The following is a 19,837-nucleotide window of genomic DNA, read 5'->3' as shown; positions in this document are numbered from 1 at the left end:
GTCTAAAGCCATGGTTACACTTTTCACCCCATAGACTTCCATTCATAGGCATGCATATTTGGAAGACTGGAATCCTAAGCTCGTGCGGCAAGTTTCGCAGTTCGCTGCGATTTTAAAGTTGGTGAAACTTGGTGAACTCTAACCTCTGAAATTGCATCACAAGACTGTGAGGCCAATTGAGGATCAAAAGAAGACCTTTATCTACCTAAATTGAAAATATGGACCAATCGCTTGCTTTTTAAAAAGTCAAATCATCGAGTTTAATCCCGCCCCTTTACGCAGTGCTGTACAACAGAATTTCGCAAGCTCAAATTCTAGTGTGACTGTGGCATTAGACACCTTTCAGCAGCAGAGATCATTTTCCTTTCCTATATTGCTTGAAATCTGTGGGCTCACCTGGCAAACTAATTATCACATTGATTTCACAATGAGCACCGACACACAATACCACTGATTTTAATTGAAAAACGGAAAATTGAATGCTTATGAGACTTAAATCCAACTTCCATAATAATTTGTAACACCGTAGATATTCCTGTAGATAGAGTTGCTTAAATTGCTTCCTTAATTGCAGATTGAGTGGAATTCAGTGGAAACCTCTTATAAATATAATTATCTCATCCAATATATGTGGTTACTTTCTGTCTTTGGTCTAAATCGTAATAATACGAACTTTCCTTCATGTCTTCTATTGGGTTTTTACTTCCTAGCCTTCACCTGAAATTAACGTGCCACCAGAATCACTTGATTGTAAACAGCCTATGTGCCTGGCGACTTGGCTGAATGCCTGATAACGTGCGCGTTCAGGGCACTTTTCTGAGCAAAACTCTTTCCGCACTGATGGCATTTAAACGATTTCTCTTTTGTGTGAATCCTCGTGTGCTGGCTGAGGTAATCTTTACGCGTAAAACCCTTTCCGCACTGATCACATACGTAGGACTTCTCGTTATTGTGAATCCTCATGTGCTGGTTAAGGTTATCTTTACGTAGATATCTTTTCCCACAGAGATCACATTTGAACGGCTTCTCTCCAGTGTGACTTATCAAGTGATACTTAAGGGAGTAATCTTTTGTGAAACTCTTTCCACACTGACCACACGTGAACGGCTTCTCTCCGGAGTGAGTCTTCCTGTGACGAAGAAGGGCGGTATTATATATAAAGCTTTTACCACACTGTGTGCAAGTGAAAGGTTTCTCTCCGGAGTGGATCCTCATGTGGTAATTAAGGCCGTTTTTCTGCGTGAAACTCTTCCCGCATTGGGAGCAAGTGTAAGGCTTCTCGCCGGTGTGCGTTCTCATGTGGAATTTAAGGAGTTGGGGTTGAGTGAAACTCTTTCCACAAGGTCGGCAGGTGAAAGGCTTGTCTTCCATGTGAATCTTTATGTGCTTGTTGAGTAGATCTTTATTAGCAAGACATCTTCCACAGTGCTGGCAGGCGAAGGGTTTCTCTCCGGTGTGAATGGTCATGTGCATTTGACATTTTTTCTTCTGATTGAAACTCTTTGGACAATGAGGGCAGGCATACGGCTTCTCTCCAGTGTGAATAGTGATGTGAAGTTTAAGGTTTTGGATTTGCCGGAATGTCTTTCCGCAATGCTCACAGGGAAACGGCTTCTCTCCGGTGTGAATTCTCATGTGCACCTCGAGGTTGTGCTTTTGACTGAAACTCTTCCCACACTCGGTACACCAGTAAGGCTTCTCTTTGGTGTGAGTTCTCATGTGCTTTTCAAAATTACCTTTCCTAGTGAAACTCTTTCCACACTCGTCACATTTTATAAGGTTCTCTCCGGTGTGCATTCTCATGTGATCTTTAAGGTTGGACTTTAGAGTAAATTGTTTTCCGCATTGACGACACGTGAAATAACTTGGAGATTTGGTTTTGGTTTTAGAAGTGTTTGAGGATTGTTCATCTGTCATTAAATCCTGGTGTTCCTCATGCTGATCTCTCTCTTTTATTTCATTCAGTTCTTGAGTCTCTTCTTTCAGCAGCATCAGCTCTAAAGTGAAAAACAAAAACAGTTAACTCCAGATACACTAGCAAGCACAGACATGAAAACTTGTTTGGAGTACCACAGGGCTCAGTATTGGGTCCTCTGATTATCTCTTTATAATTGTTTATAAAAGGTGCAGTATGCAAGATTTACACCTCACAGCAAGAAGGTTGCTGATTCGAGTCCCGGCTGACCAGTGTTGGCATGGGTTCCCTCCAGGTGCTCCGGTTTTCTCCATAGTACAAACACATGCACTATAGGTGAATTAGATTAACTAAATTGGCCGCAGTGTATGAGTGTGTGTGAATACAAGAGAGTATGTGTGTTTCCCAGTACTGGGTTGTGGCTGGAAGGGAATCTGTTGCGTAAAACATAAGCTGGAAAGGTTTATTCTGCTATGGCAAACCCTGATAAATAAGGGACTAAGCTGAAGGAAAATGAATGTAAGATTTACACCCGGTGGTTGAACCAGGTATTGTAATTCAAAATCAAAACATTTTTCACCCGGCCCTACTCCTCTGATAATCCACGCAGGTTGCCAGATTGATAACACCAACACGAGCTACAGCCTGATGCTGCGTTCACACCAGATGTGGATGAAGCGTTAATCGAGTGATTTACATGTTAAGTCAATGCAAAGAAGCAAATAGACATCCTGCAGCGCGAATGAAGCAATTTGCACGAATAAAGCGGCGCGAGTAGATCGTTTCGCCCGATTGACGCGCTTAACGAACAAACTAGCTTGAGTTGGAAAATCTAAACTTCAGCGGATATTTGCGACGCGTTAACCAATCAGAAGCTTTCTCTTGTAGGTGCTTGATTATGACGTAGCGCCTGTTGTTGGTGTACCAAGGGAAAATTCTCTTGCCGATACCTGACAACAGTTCATTAAACTGGGCTGGGCTCAGTCGAAAGCATGCTGAAAGCCTCCATTATCCAGGTATGCGCAAATGAAGCGAGTAAACTCAAAATGTTCAAACGTCTATTTACGTGTGAATAGCGTGATTTATTAGCGCGTTCCGCATCTGGTGTGAACACAGCATGAGACTACATCGAGACACCATATCGAGACTACACTGCAACTACACGCGACTAAAGGAATGTGTGTTTTTATGTTAAAAGAGTTATCCAAACCATCACCTGGAATTTCTACTTTAGAAACGACTTCTATTTCCTGCGACTGAACATTATAAGTACTAAGACAACAATCAATTCAGGTAGTGATAATGTGCTTTTTTTTCAGAGTTAAACGCAGCCAATATGAATTTGAATAGCATTTAAGTGACATTTATTGCCATACTGAAAGCAGCAGCAGATCTTGAAAATAAAATAAACATGTGAAATAGAATGTTATCACTGCGACTCTTAAATATGTATTAGATTGTAAAGCTTACCATTTCGTTGGAGTGCAGTGCATTATTATGTGCTTCTGATTGGCTGTATTTAAATGTCTGGCGCAGTCTAGTCTTGTCACGATACTGGAATTCGGTAAAAATCTATAATACAATTTTAAAAACATACATTTCCCGCTAACATTTGAGCTGTTGAGCGCATTCGTAAACGGTGCTAATTTGCCATTGTGTTCACGTGCTCAACAGAAATGATTGTGATTGACCGTGAAAAGTCATCAGTTCACCAAACTCACCGCTGTTTACTAAGTGCAAACACAGATACAGGAACACTGGAGCGTTTTAAAGCTGTGAAGATCAGTCAATTAATCCGCGGATCACTCGTAAGTCAGCTAATAAACAGACCAGCTGATCGGCGTGACTTTGAAACGCTCCAGTGTCCCTGTATCTGTAGTTACAATGTAAACAGTGGTGAGTTCAGTGAACCGATGACCTTCACAGCCAATCACAGTCATTTCTGTTGAGCTGTGTTTAAGAATGCGCTCAACAGTGTTCAAATGTTAGCAGAAAATGGGCGTTTCAAAAATTTCAGCACTGGTTGGTATCAAATTCCAGTATCGTGACAACCCTAGTGCAGTCAAACGACTTGTCACTGGAATCTAGTCACGTTGCGTGTAGGACATGGTGTTACAATGTATGCTGCTCAGCTAGTGTTTACGTTTGTATTATTTATATAACTCGCTAATTTAAACTCTGAATCTGCATCTCGGAGGCTGCTTCTGTCCTGCAGAGGTCAAACATTTGGCTGCAACCATATACACTAATGCAGCCATTCTGAAATCTGGAGCATTTTCCACCAAGGCAACCTGAACTGCTGAAATATACCTGATTAAACTGGCAGTGAGATGATAATAGAGACCAAAGCAACTGATGTGCTGACACCGAACACACATTTTCAAATGAGAATAACAGAGATTAGCATTGTTTTTAAGATAAACAAATATGTTCACTTAGCATACTTTCTAAATATCTGCAAACATATTATGGTATTTTTATGCTTTAGAAGAGTCAAACACTTACAAACCGCATCTTTACGACTGTTTATTTTCATGTTAACAGCAGTTATAAAAATAATAAATATGAATACATTATGGAGCATAAGACCCACATAAGAATTTCGTTTTTAATCTGCCTAGTCTGCCTAATCTGTTAGCATGTGTGCAATAAATCCAAGCCAATGTCCAATATTAAAGCGCCCTCCTCCTCAGAACTGTGTTAGCTTTTCTATTTAAGGGCTGGGACACACCAAGCCCATGGTTGGCCATTGGGCTTCGCTGGTCCGTCTAGTGCAGGGGTGCCCAAACTCGGTCCTGGAGAGCCGGTGTCCTGCAACATTTAGTTCCAACCCCAATCAGACACATCTGGGCTAGCTAATCAGGCTCTTACTGGGCCTTCTAGAACCATACGTGCAGGTGTGTTAGGGCAAGTTGGAGCTAAAATCTGCAGGACACCGGCTCCAGGACCGACTTTGGACCGAACGACTTTCTGTGTGTTCCACACGTTGGCTCTCGTCGGGTTAACATTGAAGATTGTTTTGATTTAGCTCACAGAATCATTGTCGCTGAAGAGAGCGCCCTGATTCAGATTCAGCGCAGTGAATCAGAGCGCGAGTGTGGAGTAGTGAAGTGACGTAGCAAGTAAACAATTCAAGTCAAGAGCGAACACAAAGAGGCCGGCTGTAATTTCGCTACATTTGCGAACGATATGGATTATTAGATTATCAGACATCAGACATGGTACGAACGCTGCTTTGTTTACGCTTTGTCAGTGTCGGAAGTTTGGTTTCCCTTTGCGGAACGAGAAAATTTATACCTTTATATATAAATCTTTATTTATGCCTGTTTATACCCCTAAATTATGAAAAAAAGAGCTATATAGCCTATTGAGTTGCGTGTTATTCATGCCAAAAATGTAAGCAATTTTCACGGTAATAACTGTGAAGTTAGGTGTCTTTTATTAGGTATTTTTCAGGCGACACACTTAGCAACTATTTTTTAAACGACATTAGATTGTACAGGGCTCAACAGTGCGACCATTTTGCTCGCACTTGCGACTAAAAATAGACGTGTGCGAGCTGGAAAATTTATTTAGTGTCACATGTGCGTTTTTTTTTTTAATAAGCTGGATTGATGACTTAATTCACTCGGCCACGGTAAAACAACATGCTCTTCACACTAACTTATGGTATATTACGTTGGAAATCTATTGTGACAGTAGCACATCGCTACTGATTTATTTACTGCACGTAAAGCGGTCTTTATATTGTTTTGTATATGTTGCTAAGCAATGCATGGCACCGAATGGCGACAGAGCCGCACAACGTGCGAGCCTGATAGAAAACGTCTCCTATTCGGCCATGGATGGTATATCGTGGCACAGGGGCGTAGCAGACATTTCAAAAGTGGGGGGGGGGGGGTGGCTATATGAGATCATATGTTCATATAATTAATTATTAATCACCTGTTTCTAAATGGTCTGTCTCGTCCATCCCCCCCCCCCCCCCCCCCCATTGATACAGCCGTAATCTTCTTATGATACCAACACAGATTAAACTACTGCACCTTGTATTAACTTAACAATAACTCCCTATTTCTGCTGCCCAGTGTGAAAGATACCTTTTCAGCTCGAAACTGGATCAAAAATTGAACAAGACGCTGCCTAGGCATGTCCACAACTAAAGACTTGATTCGGATCAGTTCAGAGAGGCCTTCATTACAGCAATTTAATCCCAGTTCTGCTGTGGACCGCTAGCTAAACTCCATACAGCTTAAATTGATTCATTCATTTTCTTTTCGGCTTAGTCCCTTTATTAATTAGGGGTCGCCACAGCGGAATGAACCGCCAACTTATCCAGCACATGTTTTACGCAGCGGATGCCCTTCCAGCCGCAACCCACCTCTGGGAAACATCCACACACACTCATCCACTACATGCAAACTCCACACCGAAACGCCAAATGACCCAGCCGAGGCTCGAACCAGTGACCTTCTTGCTGTGAGACGAACGTGCTACGCCACAGCTTAAATTATAAATAATGATTAAATATTATTTAAGCTGTTATACAGTTAAATAAAACCTGTTGTACTTATTGTATTAAATGAATGAAACTGCTTCGCTTCTAGAGATCTCCTCGTGTGCATTTACTAGGCATTTACTGGTTACAGAATAGTCTAACCGTGGGTTAGCTTGCATGTGTGGGCATAGATTGACATCTTCACCTTAAATGTTAGCTATTTATATTATTTGAAATGAAACGGAAAGAAATAAGGAGATTAAATAATGATTTAAACCACTCGTTTGGCGCTGAAGCCGTGATCGGTCTGCGTTTATGTAAACGGTATCGTTGCATTACCTTCATTGATAAAACCAGTAACTGCGCATATTATTATTACTATAAAAAGTATATTCCTGCCTTAAGTCAGTAACTTGGGCAGTAATGCAAATTTAAAAATACCTGAATAAATAGCCTAAATAAAAGGAACAAGAGGGACCAAAATGAGTCATCAGGTCTAGTGCCCCCCCTATGTGATTAAAATGCCCCCTCAGTTATGACATCCTGGCGCCGGGCCTGCCTGTAACGGTATATATTTTGTTGTTGTACGATATATTGCACCAAAATATATTGCGATAATCAATATTACTGCCATTTTACGCCACTCATTATATAATGCCAAAATGAAAATATAATATCATCACAATGCAAATACACTCTTCCAGAAGGTCACATCATATTTAATTCTTAAGAATATTTCATTTAATTATAGTCATTTAAACAGTTTAATAATCAGACATTAGACTTAGAGAGCAATGTGGCGCAAGGCGCGACGCAATAGTTGATTGCTAGTTTCAGCTTGGCGCACGAGTCGTTTTGAGCCACGCTGTTTAAATAGCAAATGCATTTGCGCTCATATGTGCGCCCATAGGCGTTCTGGTCTAAAAAAGGAGGTGTGTTAAGGCGCATTGCTTGTGCGTTGCTAATTTGAGGAACTTAAATAGACGGTTCAAACAGATCAGATCGAAGCTGGTCTATTGTCCAGCGCAGAACGCGTTAGTTGTGCGCCTCGCTTACACATTGCTTAATATAGACAGTGTGTACAGGAATACGCAAATATCTTTACAAATGAAAAATTATTAAAATATTAAGGATATATATAGGATATCATAAGGATATATAGCCTATAGGATATAAATATAAAGGATTAAAATATTACAAAACATATTATTTTCTAGCCAACATAAATATAAAAACCAAACTTTCATGCCTTCTTCATCTCGGGGGGCTTTTTCAGTTTATTCGTAACAAGTTGCTTTTGTATAATGTTATTATTATTAGCAGTATTATTTATTATATGCAGATTTATATTTGTTTTATTAAAAACAAGCTTAGATTTGCCCACCTGTCAGGTTTTAGACCATATGGGGCACAGCATGTGTATTAGGATATAACTCAGGTTTTAGACCACATTTTGTTATTATTGTTCATTTATTCGTTTGCTGGATAGTTTTGAAACAAATCTTTGCGCTTAACAAACTAAATTAATTATTTATAGGCTAATGGATGTCTGTGTGTACAAGGTTTCCCTATCCACAAGAGTGAAAGTTTTCTAGCTAGTGAAATGCTCAGTATTTCCACTTACACTTTACATCATGTAAATAGCAAATGCGCTATGGCGCGACGCAACCAGTGGTGGAAAGAGTACTGAAAAATCATACTTAAGTAAAAGTACCATTGTCTAAAAATGTAGTGCAAGTAGATTAAAAGTATCTGCTGTAAATATTACTCAAAGTATGAGTAGTGAGTATTACGCTGTGAAAAGCTGATGCACTTACGTGTAATTTATGCATATGTGTGTAAACGTAACATTCTGTAGTGCATTTCGTTATTGCCCAGCAGGCACACAACGTCATAAGACGTTAATATTAGGTTAGATTTAGGTTGTGATGTCAGGTGACCTAAATTCAAGGTCTAGTCAGCATCTAAGGACAATGCTATTTTGATGTCCAAGAACGACGTCAAATGATGTTGATATTTGGTCGATTTTAGGTTGTTAGAAAGTGACCAAAATCCAATGTCGAGCCAACATCTTAAACCAACATCATATTGATACTGACATTTAATACTGACATTTACTCATCAGGCATGGCAACCAAAATCCAACATCTGATAGACGTCAGAGTAAACATCCACACCACGTCAAGTTGTAACATTATCAGATGTTAATATTTGGTTGATTTTACGTTTGACGTTTTCTAATTCTCATAGATAAGGTAAAATAGAGTAGTGACTGCAGGTTACCAATACTGCACTAAAAAATGTACTCAAGGGAGAGTAAAAATACCCATTTTTAAAACTACTTAGTAAATTACAATTCCTGAGAAAAACATCTCCATTACAGTGATTTGAGTATTTGTAATTTGTTACTTTACACCACTGGACGCAACTGACTCTTAAAGGGAATGGGGATGAGGCTCTGATTGGTTTATTCTCAAAACACACCTATAAACTCATTAAGAAAATAAGCTCAACCCTGTTAGACCATGCGCCACGGCGCAAAGCGGATTTTTCCGTCCTTAAATTAGCAAAAGTGGATTCTGACACGCCCTACGCTTTGCACTTTGCGCGTGGATTGTCAAAATAGAGCCCAGAATGTGAAAACACATATCCTAAATAATAATAATAATAGATGTTAACAAAAAAAGTGCGAGGTAAAGAGTAACAGAGACTGCGATATCTGCTACCAGATCTATTTTCAGTCGTCAGACACCCACATGAAAATATACTATAGTCATTTACAGTGAAGACTATAGTGTGTTTTATTAACAATACTGACACCTCCAATAGTGATAGAGATCAGCTGAAATGTTGCTGGAATTGGTTTATATGTGTGGGCGATATATACTGCATCACCAAAAATGATTGAGGTCATGTCCATGTGTTGTGCCGAAAGTCCTAATATTGATTATTGTGACAGACCTAAGCAATATCAATGCTGAAACGATTGTGCAGCCATGTACTATAGTAATTTATATTAAGCCTATAGTGTGGTTTTGAACCGTACAATGCTAAAGGGCCATACAATGACTCTGAGTTCAGCTTTGAGAAATAAAACTAACCTGTTTGCTCCTCAGGATCTTCATGTTTCAGTGTGAACACTTCTGTAATCCTCAGACCTTCACTCTCCTCTTTAAGAGACGCCATCTTTATAATAGTGTGGCTGGATCTCGGTCACTTCGCCAGGAGGTTTTCTTTACTCTTTCCTTACTTTACTCTGTTGAAGAAGAGAAAATAACAGACTAAATCATCTTTTTTAAAAGAATCTACCAATACATTTAATATTACACGTTCATGAAAACAAAGACAGTTTGTAAACCTATCTTGATTGGGGTTTTTTTTTTTTCATAAAAATTGATGACATCAACAACAATAATAAACAAGTGAAATTAATAGTAATAATAATAAAAATAATAAGAGTACAGAGGCAAATTATCTAATTAAATGATATTTCCCTGCTGAAAAATCCAGCTTAAACCAGACTTGGCTGGTTGGCTGGTTTTAGCTGGTTGACCAGCCTGGTTTTAGAGGGATTTTGGCCATTTCCAGCTTGGTCTTAGCTGGTCAGGCTGGAAAATGACCAGCTAAATCCAGCTAAAACCAGCTTGACCAGCCTGGTTTAAGCAGGACATAGTTGGCTTTGGCTGGGCTCCCAGCCTGGCTAGGTGGTCAAGTTGGTTTTAGCTAGTCATTTTCCAGCCTGACCAGCTAAGACCAGGCTGGAAATGGCTGGAAACCAGCCTGGAAATGGCCAAAACCCCTCTAAAACCAGGCTGGTCAACCAGCTAAAACCAGCCAACCAGCCTAGGCTGGTTTAAGCTGTTTTTTTCAGTAGGGTTACAAAGTCCTTATAAAATTTCACAGTTTTAACACTTATTTTTGCTGTAAACATTTTGTAAAGTAGTAATTAAACCATTTACGTGACAAAGAAACTTAAGTAATGATGAAGTACATTTACATTTGTGAATATAATATTTACCCAATGAACAAAATAAACTGCCTATAAATTCTGTTGTGTTTGTCATGAGAAAAGTAACTAATTATATCACACATGGAAAAGTCAATGTTAAACTTACATTTTGATGAAAAATAGACGAATAAATCAGACCAAAACACATTGACATGTGGGCATTTGACAAAAAGATGCTCAATCGAGTCGATGCTTGAGTTACCGAAGACGCCATTTGAGTTAGGATTGCCGAATTTAGATACAATCTCATTCGCGGGGTAGATATTGCGCAACACTTCTAAATATAATTCTTTAACTTTGTTGGGAACACAACATTTGTTTTATAATATCTATTAAAGAATTCCGAAGACATTTTCCCCTCGGAGTGATTCTTTTCTTCGACTGAAACACGTTTCTTTTATAACCTTGATTGTATTGACAGTTTTGACAGTCAGATGACGTCAGCGCACGGCGATTCGATCGATTCAGTGAATCGTTTAGAGAAACATTTGATTCAAATGACTCTGAGCTTTGAAAAGCTGTTTTCCCTCAACTCTAATCGCCAGTGACTGAACTCATGTTTACTAACAGATTGACGATACAGAGAGACAAACGAGAAGCGCCTTTTCTGCTTGACGTGTGTGCTTTATAGTCGCACAAATTAAAAAATAAAAAGTTAGATAAAATATTACCATGCTATATTTAATGACAATTCCTTTGGCATCGCTTGTTAAATAAACTACAATATTGCTTGAACAGACTGAATGGATTTTTACCGCTTAAGTGTTTTGAAAACACAAACCTTCCTCTTGCTCAACCGCATACACGGGAGTGCGGCGCCGATTTATGACGTCATAGTCTAGTGCCAAAATAAGAGTCTAGCGCAGTGCAAAAAAATCGCCCTGTAGACTCAATAGGCTGCAGAACACACTTTGTTTGAATGAAAAGTTAAACAAATGCTTTAAATAAAAAATAAATAAATAAATAAAGCCTGTGTATGTAGTTGTAGTTTTTTTACTGGGACTCACTTTTTTAAAGTAATTTAAAAATGACTTGCGAAGACATCAAAGCAAAAGTATGATCTTCATCATTATTCATTAAATAATATCTCCATGTAACTAATTAATTTGCAATCAGAATCTACTCTCTAAAATGGTAAAACAGAGAGGGATTACTAACGTAAACACTTATAATCATGTACATGACTATTAATCATTTAATCACATTCGTTTGCACTCATTTGGGATTATTGTATGGCTGTTGCTCTGATTAACACCCATAATGTCTTGCACGTCTGCACCTCTTTCTGTCATCAGTAAAACTAATATAAATAATAATCAAATAATAAGTTATAATATGGAGACCCAACTGCTGCTCTAGGCAAAACACTCAAGTTGACAGTTAAACACGATTATTAAGTTACTATGGAAGATGGGACTTTTTGTTTATTGATTATATTATACTAATAGAAAAGTATAAACAAGCATGTTTTCATTTTTTTCCTTTTCAAAGCAACACGATTGCAACCACTATTATGCTACAGCTAATAAGTTTATCTTACAAGCCTGAAGTGTCTATCTAAATATTCAGAAGAAATGATGGTGGGCAGGCATAAATAGTAATAATAATAAATATAGCTGCAAGCAGCAATTATCGAGGTTGAAGGGTTTTAGTAGCGTACGGTTATTTATCAGTAAGGAATCCAGTAAGTAGCTTATTCGACAATGAAATATATAATTAGTGTATTAGTATTTAGTATCCATATTTTCAATTTCTGTCCAGAGAGGTCATGTTTTGATCCTCGGTTGGTCTCATGCAGTCAAGTAATGCGATTTCACAGGTCAGAGTTCACCAAGCTTGAACTTTCCAACTCTATGAAACTTGTCACACGAGCTTGCGTTTCCGGTCTGACGCATTCGCGTGCGTTTGAATGGAAGTCAATGGGGCGAAAAATCCAGTGTGACCGTGGCTTTAGAGCAAAGATGGACTGAGGATCGCCAATCTGCCAACAAATATGTGAGAATTATTGAAATGTTTAAAATCAATGTTCCTCAAAGAAAGACAGGAGGACATTTGAATGTTTCACCTTCAACAGTGCGTAACATCATTTTTATTAGATTCAAGGAATCTTGGGGAATTTCAACGCGTAAAACACAAGGGCACAAGCCTAAGCTGAACAACCGTGATCTCCGATCCCTCAGGCGGCACTGCATCAAGAATCCTCATTCATCTATAAGCGATATCACCACATGGGCTCAGGACTACTTTGGCAAATCTTTGTCAAGTACCATAATATGAAGTTACATCCACAAATGCCAGTTAAAACTGTTCTGTGCCAAAAGGAAGCCCTATGTTAACAGTAGGGTTGGGTATCGTTTGGGGTTATTTCGATACCGGTGCTAAATCGATACTTTTAAAACGGTACCGGTACCAAAACAGTGCCTGAACCGATACTTTTGAGCCACAAAATGATGGTGGATGACTCTAGGAAAAACCTTTTACTTGACAAAATCTTTTAAAAAAATAATTTTAATAGAAGAATACAATTAAAGTTTAAAGTAAACATCAATTCATATGTTATATATTAGAATTACATTAATATATTTACTTTGATCATTTGTTGGTTAGCTTGAGTTTAAGATTTGCATTATGAAATTACATTAGCTTACTACTAACCTGTGGAAAGGCTGTCATCAAAATACTGAACTCCTTTTCTCTAGGGTTGGGGCTTGTGACTATGTTTACATGGTTATCAGTAATCTAATGATTTGGCTTAATCTGAATAAGACAATAATATGATCAAGGTGTTAGCATGAGGTGCTTTTTGAATGTTCCTTTCATGATGCTGTCTAACATGTTATAGTCAGTGGTGGTTCTAGACCAGAGAAACTGGGGGGTAAAATGTTATATATAACTAGTAAAATTTTAAGCACTGACTGTCACCATGGGGAAGATAAAAAAGTAGATATTAGAAATGAGTTAGTTAAACTATTATGTTTAAAAATGTGTTGTAAATAAATCATGCGTTGAAGACGGAAATCAAAAATGAAGGCAAAACTAAACGAGTTGAATATGACTTACATGAGCGTGACTGATAACTACATTTACATCTGTTACATCTGTTACATCTGTTCTTTGGTACTTGCCGACTGTTTGTAAATTTAATACTGCATTTCCTAATGTAAAACTAGGTACACTAGATTTCTGAACTAGGCTAATGCGTGCAGCACCGTCACTGACAGAGAGAGCAAGTACTCGTTACACCTAGAGCGTGCAGAGAGAGACCTCGGTCATATCTCTGCAGTCTGCCTCCGATGGCTGATCTCGCTTCTTTGTAGCGTTCTGACACAAAAATACGCGTCCAAATTTAGGGGAGCCAGAGATGGGGGGGGGGGTGGGGGGGTGGGGGGGCAAGCTTGTTGACACTGGGACTGGTGGAAGAGTGCTCTTTTAATGGAATTTGATACCGCACGTTAAATAGAAAGAAAAAAACCCTACGCATTTCGCGACGCAAAGGTGTCAATAAGTTTGATGTGTTTCCCCCTTACACGCAACTATTGTAAAGCATCTGCTTCACGATGCAGTGTTAAAATCCTTGCTTTCTAAAATACGCTTTAGAACGCTTAGTTTAAACAAATTTGATGAACACGATCATGCGTGTTGATCTGAAGAGAGTCGCTCTCGCTCACTGAATGTGCTGTACTGCGTGCGTCTGTTCCCTAAGCAGCATGAACAAACACCTGACATCGCCTGTCCGTATTGCTCAAAGTTGTTTAGGATTAAATGTTTAGAGATGGTGTGACAACGCGTACCTATGTGTGCCTTTGATGCACCCCTTGATGCTTCTTACATCCTTGTCGCAGCATCAGTAGCACCGAAAATATGCATCGAAATCCATATGCTGTTTTGAGACCGGTTCATACCGGTTACAAAGGTACCGGTGCTATAATGGCACCGGGTTTCGGTACCCAACCCTAGTTAACAGTGTCCAGAAGCGATGTCGACTTCTCTGTGCTCGGAGGCATCTGGGATAGAACATAATGCAGTGGAAATGTGTAATGTGGTCAGATGAATCAGTATTTCAGGTATTTTTGGGAGAAATGGATGCCGTGTGTCCTGGACCAAAGAAGAAAAGGAAAATCCAGACAGGAACAAGTCTAAAAACCAGGGTCTGTCAAGAGGGTTGTGTCAGCACCTGAGATCCAGGCACTTCTGTGATGAACCATTAGCCGCGTTTCCACTATCGCGCCTAAAGCGAGCGAGCCAGGGCGAGCCAAGGCCAGTCGCGTTTCCACTATCACTTCCGGGGCGTAATCGGGCAAAAGCGGGGCTTCCTTGGGGCCAGCGTCCGGCCTTTTTCGGCCTGCCGAATACCTTGGGCCAAGGAGGGCCAACTGGGGCTTCGGGGCGGGGAATACGTACAAAGGCGGAGTTTTCCTGTCAGGTAAAGAGGAGACAAGATGCTTTCTTCCCTTACATTTGTTTTGCTATCGCGATTGATCAACTCACTCGCCTTGCAGCCAAAATCTTTGTTCGAAGTAAATGCCGCCGAACTCGAATGTCCTGATCCAGGGATCGCTGTCTGGCCTTACACCAACAGACCACAAACAGTACAAAAGCAATCGCTTCGGTGTTCTCCATCTTCCAGCTCACGTAGTGACGCCAGGTTGTGTTTGTGGTTATAATTTGAGTTTTTTGTTCCCGCTGAAGTGGGCGGGTTGTGTGACGGGTTGTGTGACGTTTAATTCGGGGGACATTCTGGGGGCGGTGTTTGCGTGACGCGCTGCGAGCAACTAGCCCGACAGTGGAAACGCGACATGATTTCGGCCTCATTTCTCAACCTCCCGGGCCATTGGCCCGGCCTGACCCGATTAAAGCCCTGGCTCGCACTGGCCCGATAGTGGAAATGCGGCTAATAATGCTGAAAAGTACAGATGTTTTAGAGCACAATATGCTGCATTCTTTTCCAGGGACACCCATGCATATTGCAACAAGACAATGCAAAACCACATTCTGCACACATTACAAAGTCCTGCCTGTGGAGGAAGAGGATACAGGTACTTGACTGGCCTGCCTACAGTCCCAACCTGCCTCCAATAGAGAGGAAAATGTGACAATGAAGACCCCGTACTGTTGTTCACCTTAAGACTTGTTTGCAGAAAGAATGGGACAAAATTACTCCTGAAACACTTCATCACTTGGTGTCTTCAGTCCCTAAACGCCTTAAGTGTTGTAAAAAAGGAATCGCAACATTACAAAGTGGTAAATTCATTACTGTGACAAACTAAGTTGATTGTCCTGGCCATTTTTTAGAGTTTAGAGGCAAACTCAAACGCTTTAGTGCCATAAACCCTTACCTTGACCTTGCCACAGTTATCAGAGACTTGCTCTGAGTTGAGGTATTGAGGGAGAATGAATACCACATGGCCTGGTTGTTGGGTGAGGGGTGCTGTTTATTATATCTGGTAAGTCATACATATAAGTGTCTGATCGATCTCAGACGCTACACCTGGCAGTGTGTAAGTTGAAGTTCCTTTTCTGAGCGAAACTCTTTCCACACCGGGGACATACAATCTGTTTTGTGTGAATCTTCATGTGCTGGCTTAGGTAGTCTTTACGTGTAAAACCCTTTCCGCACTGATCGCATATAAACGATTTATCATTTGTGTGAATCGTCTTGTGCTCTTTAAGGTTATCTTTACGCGTAAAACTCTTTCCACACTGGTCACATGTAAAAGGTTTCGCTCCGGTGTGACAAATAACGTGATTCCTAAGGTGAAACTCTTGCGCAAAACTCTTTCCACATTGGACACACGTGAACGGCTTCTCTCCAGTGTGAATATTCATGTGGCGAATTTGGGAGGTTTTACATTTAAAGCTTTTACCACACTGTGTGCAGTTGTAAGGTCGCTCCCCGGTGTGAATCCTCATGTGGTAATCAAGGCAGTTTTTCTGCGTGTAACTCTTCCCGCATTGCGAGCAAGTGTAAGGTCTCTCTCCGGTGTGAATTCTCATGTGGATTCTAAGGCGTTCTGTTTCAGTGAAACTCTTTCCACATTCTTGGCAGGTGTACGGTCTCTCCCCGGTGTGGATTTTCATGTGTTTCTTAAGCAGATCTTTACTAGCGAGGCTCCTTCCACACTGTTGGCAGGCGAATGGTTGCTCTCCGGTGTGAACTCTGATGTGCTTTTCACATTTTTTCTTTCGATCAAAACTCTTTGGACAATGAGGGCAGGTGTACGGCTTCTCTCCGGTGTGAACGGTAATGTGAAATTTAAGGGTTTGGAACTGCGTGAATGTCTTTCCACAGTGCTGGCAGGGAAACGGCTTCTCTCCGGTGTGAACTCTCATGTGCACTTTAAGGTTTTGTTTGTGAGTGAATCTCTTTCCACACTGATCGCATGTTGCAAGCTTCTCTCCTGTGTGAACTCTCATGTGGACTTTAAGGTTGCTTTTTTGACTGAAGCGTTTTCCACAATGACAGATGAAAGGTTTGGTTTTCTTCGCCTTTTTACGCGAAGTGTTTCTAGTTATCGTGGGTTTTTCTTCAATGAATAAAGCTTGGTGTTCCTCATTCTGATCTTTCTCTACAAATTCATTCAGGTTCTGAGTCTCTCCTTTCAGCACCATCAGCCCTAAAGTGAAAAAACACAAGTTAACCCCAATTTAAAGGCATAAAATGGCGCACATGAAGATTTGTATTGAGTGCAACAGGGCTCAATATTGGGTCCTCTGCTTATCACCTAGTAAAAGCTTAACTATTAGTGTTTATTGTTAAGCCAGTGATACATTTTCCAATAGTATCTGGATGCGGCCTTTATGAAGCAAGCTGTGATTTGCATCGCTCAGAGATGCAATGTCAGACACAATGCACTCAATGGAGCTAGTGACGTCACTGTGAGGGGTAGGGTTAGGTGAACGCATTAAAAAGCATTATATGCAGCTTAGATTGCACCTATACCGGGTCTGCAGCCAGACCCCTCTCACATTTTCATTCATTCATTTTCCTTCAGCTTAGTCCCTTATTTATCAGTGGTCGCCACAGCTGAATGAACGACCAACTATTCCGCCGTATGTTTTAAGCAGCGGATGCCCTTCCAGCCACATCCCAGCACTGGGAAACAACCATACACACTCATTCACACACACTCACACACTACGGCCAATTTAGCTTATTCAATTCACTCTACAGCGCATGTGTTTCAACTGTGGGGGAAACTGGAGCATGCGGAGGAAACCCGCGCCAACACAGGGAGAACATGCAAACTCCACGCAGAAATGCCCACTGGCCCAGCTGGGACTCCAACCAGCGACTTTCTTGCTTTGAGGCTACAGTGCTAACCACTGAACCACCGTGCCACCCTAGTGATACATTTTTTTTACATATAATTTTAAATTCCATGCTTCGAAAGATGAAAGTGTTTTCTTAAAGATTTGGTCTAATGCAATACATGGTGTGGGGTGGTCTAATGTAAACGTTAGCTAGCAACACTCAAAGTTTAATGTAAAATGAGAAATTAGTATTTAAAGCAGGGGTCACCAATCTCGGTCCTGCAGGGCCGGTGTCCCTGCAGGGTTTAGCTCCAACTTGCCTCAACACACCTGCCTGGGTGTTTCAAATATACCTAGTAAGACCTTGATTAGCTTGTTCAGGTGTGTTTGATTAGGGTTGGAGCTAAAATCTGCAGGACACCGGACCTCCAGGAACAAGTTTGGTGACCCCTGATTTAAAGGATTAGCATAGCAGAGCCTACCGCCAGTGTTGCCTACTGTTTTCAACAAAAAGGCGCTAAGCTCTGCCCGAAAAGTCGCTAGATTACGTCATACGTCAATTTACATATTACCGACCTCATCATGTTCATTCGTTTCTGTGTTTAACAGCCTATGATTAATAAAGGAGTATTATTTATATTTGCACTACGCTTTATGTAAGCATGTCAATTAAACTTAATTTATTTCTGTCTGAATACAGTATATCAGGGATCACCAAACTTGTTCCTGGAGGTCCGGTGTCCTGCAGATTTTAGCTCCAACCTTAATCAAACACACCTGAACAAGCTAATCAAGGTCTTACTAGGTATATTTGAAACATCCAGGCAGGTGTGTTGAGGCAAGTTGGAGCGAAACCCTGCAGGGACACCGGCCCTTCTGGACCGAGATTGGTGACCCCTGCAGTATATCATTATAGATGTGTAGTGAATTTGCAGTAATCTCTCAGACGTAATAAACTCAGACAAGTTCCGAAACGGTCACTAAAAATCTGTGATTGTGTACAAGAAAAGAATAAACGGTCAAATTAAATTGTTAATTTTTAAACAGAGGAGAAGCAGATTGGTTTGACTGTACAATGGAAATACCTCACGCTCGCGGTGCTAAATCATTTCCCGTCGATAAGCAGAGGGCCCGATCTGCTCTAATGGCCCATTTCCACTGAGTGGTACAATACGGTACGGGTCGGTACGGCTCACCTTTATCAGGCTTGCGTTTCCACTGCCAAAAGGGTTCTAATGGTACCCTTTTGGTGGGCGTGGTGTACGACAGAAAGTTTCCGACGACGTCATTCTTACTCAAGGAAATGTCTACAGTACAGCTGTACAGGTCATTTACATATCATATGAGAAGCACTTCTCACAAAACAGATGCTTTACACACGTAAATACTAAAATGTTCATTACTAACCTTTCTATGAATATGAGTCGATTTATAACAGCAGATCAATGAGTGCGAAATAGCCTACTGTAACGTCTGTAATTATATAAAATAAATAAATAAATGCAACATATATGAACACATACAGACCCTTACAGTCTCTGATTTGTTATCAATTACAGAAAAACTACACACAGCAGACATTTAGTCCTTATTTGGGGTCAAAAACGACATGCAACATATAGCTCACAGTCAGTGCAAACCCCCCAATCTTCAGCAGCACATGTAACCTCTTGTTAGAGACCAATTCCGTCATTTCGAGTTCATAATAGCCCAAAAGGCGATGATAATAGTTAAACATGGTAGTTTGTTCATGGTTTAGGTTGCTAAAAGATTCATTGGCTCCTTCGTTTTTCCGGCTTCTCCTTTCTTTTTTCACGCTTCACTCTCTCGTTTGTCTCTTTCTGAAAAGATCGGATCTCAGAGCGCTTTAATAATCACGCAAAATTATTATCATCAGTGCAAGAAGTTCGTTATTTCAAACATAGAAATCTTTCTGGAGAAAGCGAAAGCGCTCGCACTTTTAGACGGGCTCGTAAAACAACAACAGGGCACGGCAGATTTTGTTACTCTTGGCTTTTTGGCTGTTCATCAAGATGACGACAAGGTTTGTTTGAGCTTGGGTCGACCGTGGCTTGTTATATGTATATATTTTTACGGTGTAATGTCTCGGCTGTGTTTTTAAAAATGGCGGTTCCTTTGTTAACGGAGAGAAGATTTTTTCAAC

At 40.4% G+C, this 19,837-nt stretch overlaps 2 protein-coding genes across 2 annotated transcripts in view; both read right to left on the bottom strand.

The window, feature by feature from the left end:
- Positions 1 to 235: 235 nt before the first annotated feature.
- On the bottom strand, positions 236 to 11,238 carry si:ch73-266f23.4 (gastrula zinc finger protein XlCGF57.1). Its single transcript, XM_056455309.1, has 3 exons — positions 11,204 to 11,238; positions 9,515 to 9,669; positions 236 to 1,997 (listed from the first exon to the last, which is right to left on the bottom strand). The coding sequence occupies exons 2-3, from the start codon at positions 9,597 to 9,599 to the stop codon at positions 760 to 762; spliced, it is 1,323 nt and encodes a 440-aa protein (XP_056311284.1). The 5' UTR covers positions 9,600 to 9,669; positions 11,204 to 11,238; the 3' UTR covers positions 236 to 759.
- Positions 11,239 to 15,738: 4,500 nt separating this feature from the next.
- LOC130222774 (gastrula zinc finger protein XlCGF57.1-like) overlaps positions 15,739 to 19,837 on the bottom strand; it is a 5,542-nt gene continuing 1,443 nt past the window's right edge. Inside the window, exon 3 of the mRNA XM_056455313.1 lies at positions 15,739 to 17,036. Coding sequence (XP_056311288.1) covers positions 15,898 to 17,036 — 1,139 coding nt within the window. The 3' untranslated portion in view covers positions 15,739 to 15,897. The remainder of the gene's footprint in view (positions 17,037 to 19,837) is intronic.

This window comes from Danio aesculapii, chromosome 4 (assembly GCF_903798145.1).
Source record: "Danio aesculapii chromosome 4, fDanAes4.1, whole genome shotgun sequence".
NCBI classification, from domain to species: domain Eukaryota; kingdom Metazoa; phylum Chordata; class Actinopteri; order Cypriniformes; family Danionidae; genus Danio; species Danio aesculapii.
The sequence above is the reverse complement of the archived record's forward strand: the minus strand, read 5'-3'. Positions and strand labels throughout refer to the sequence as shown.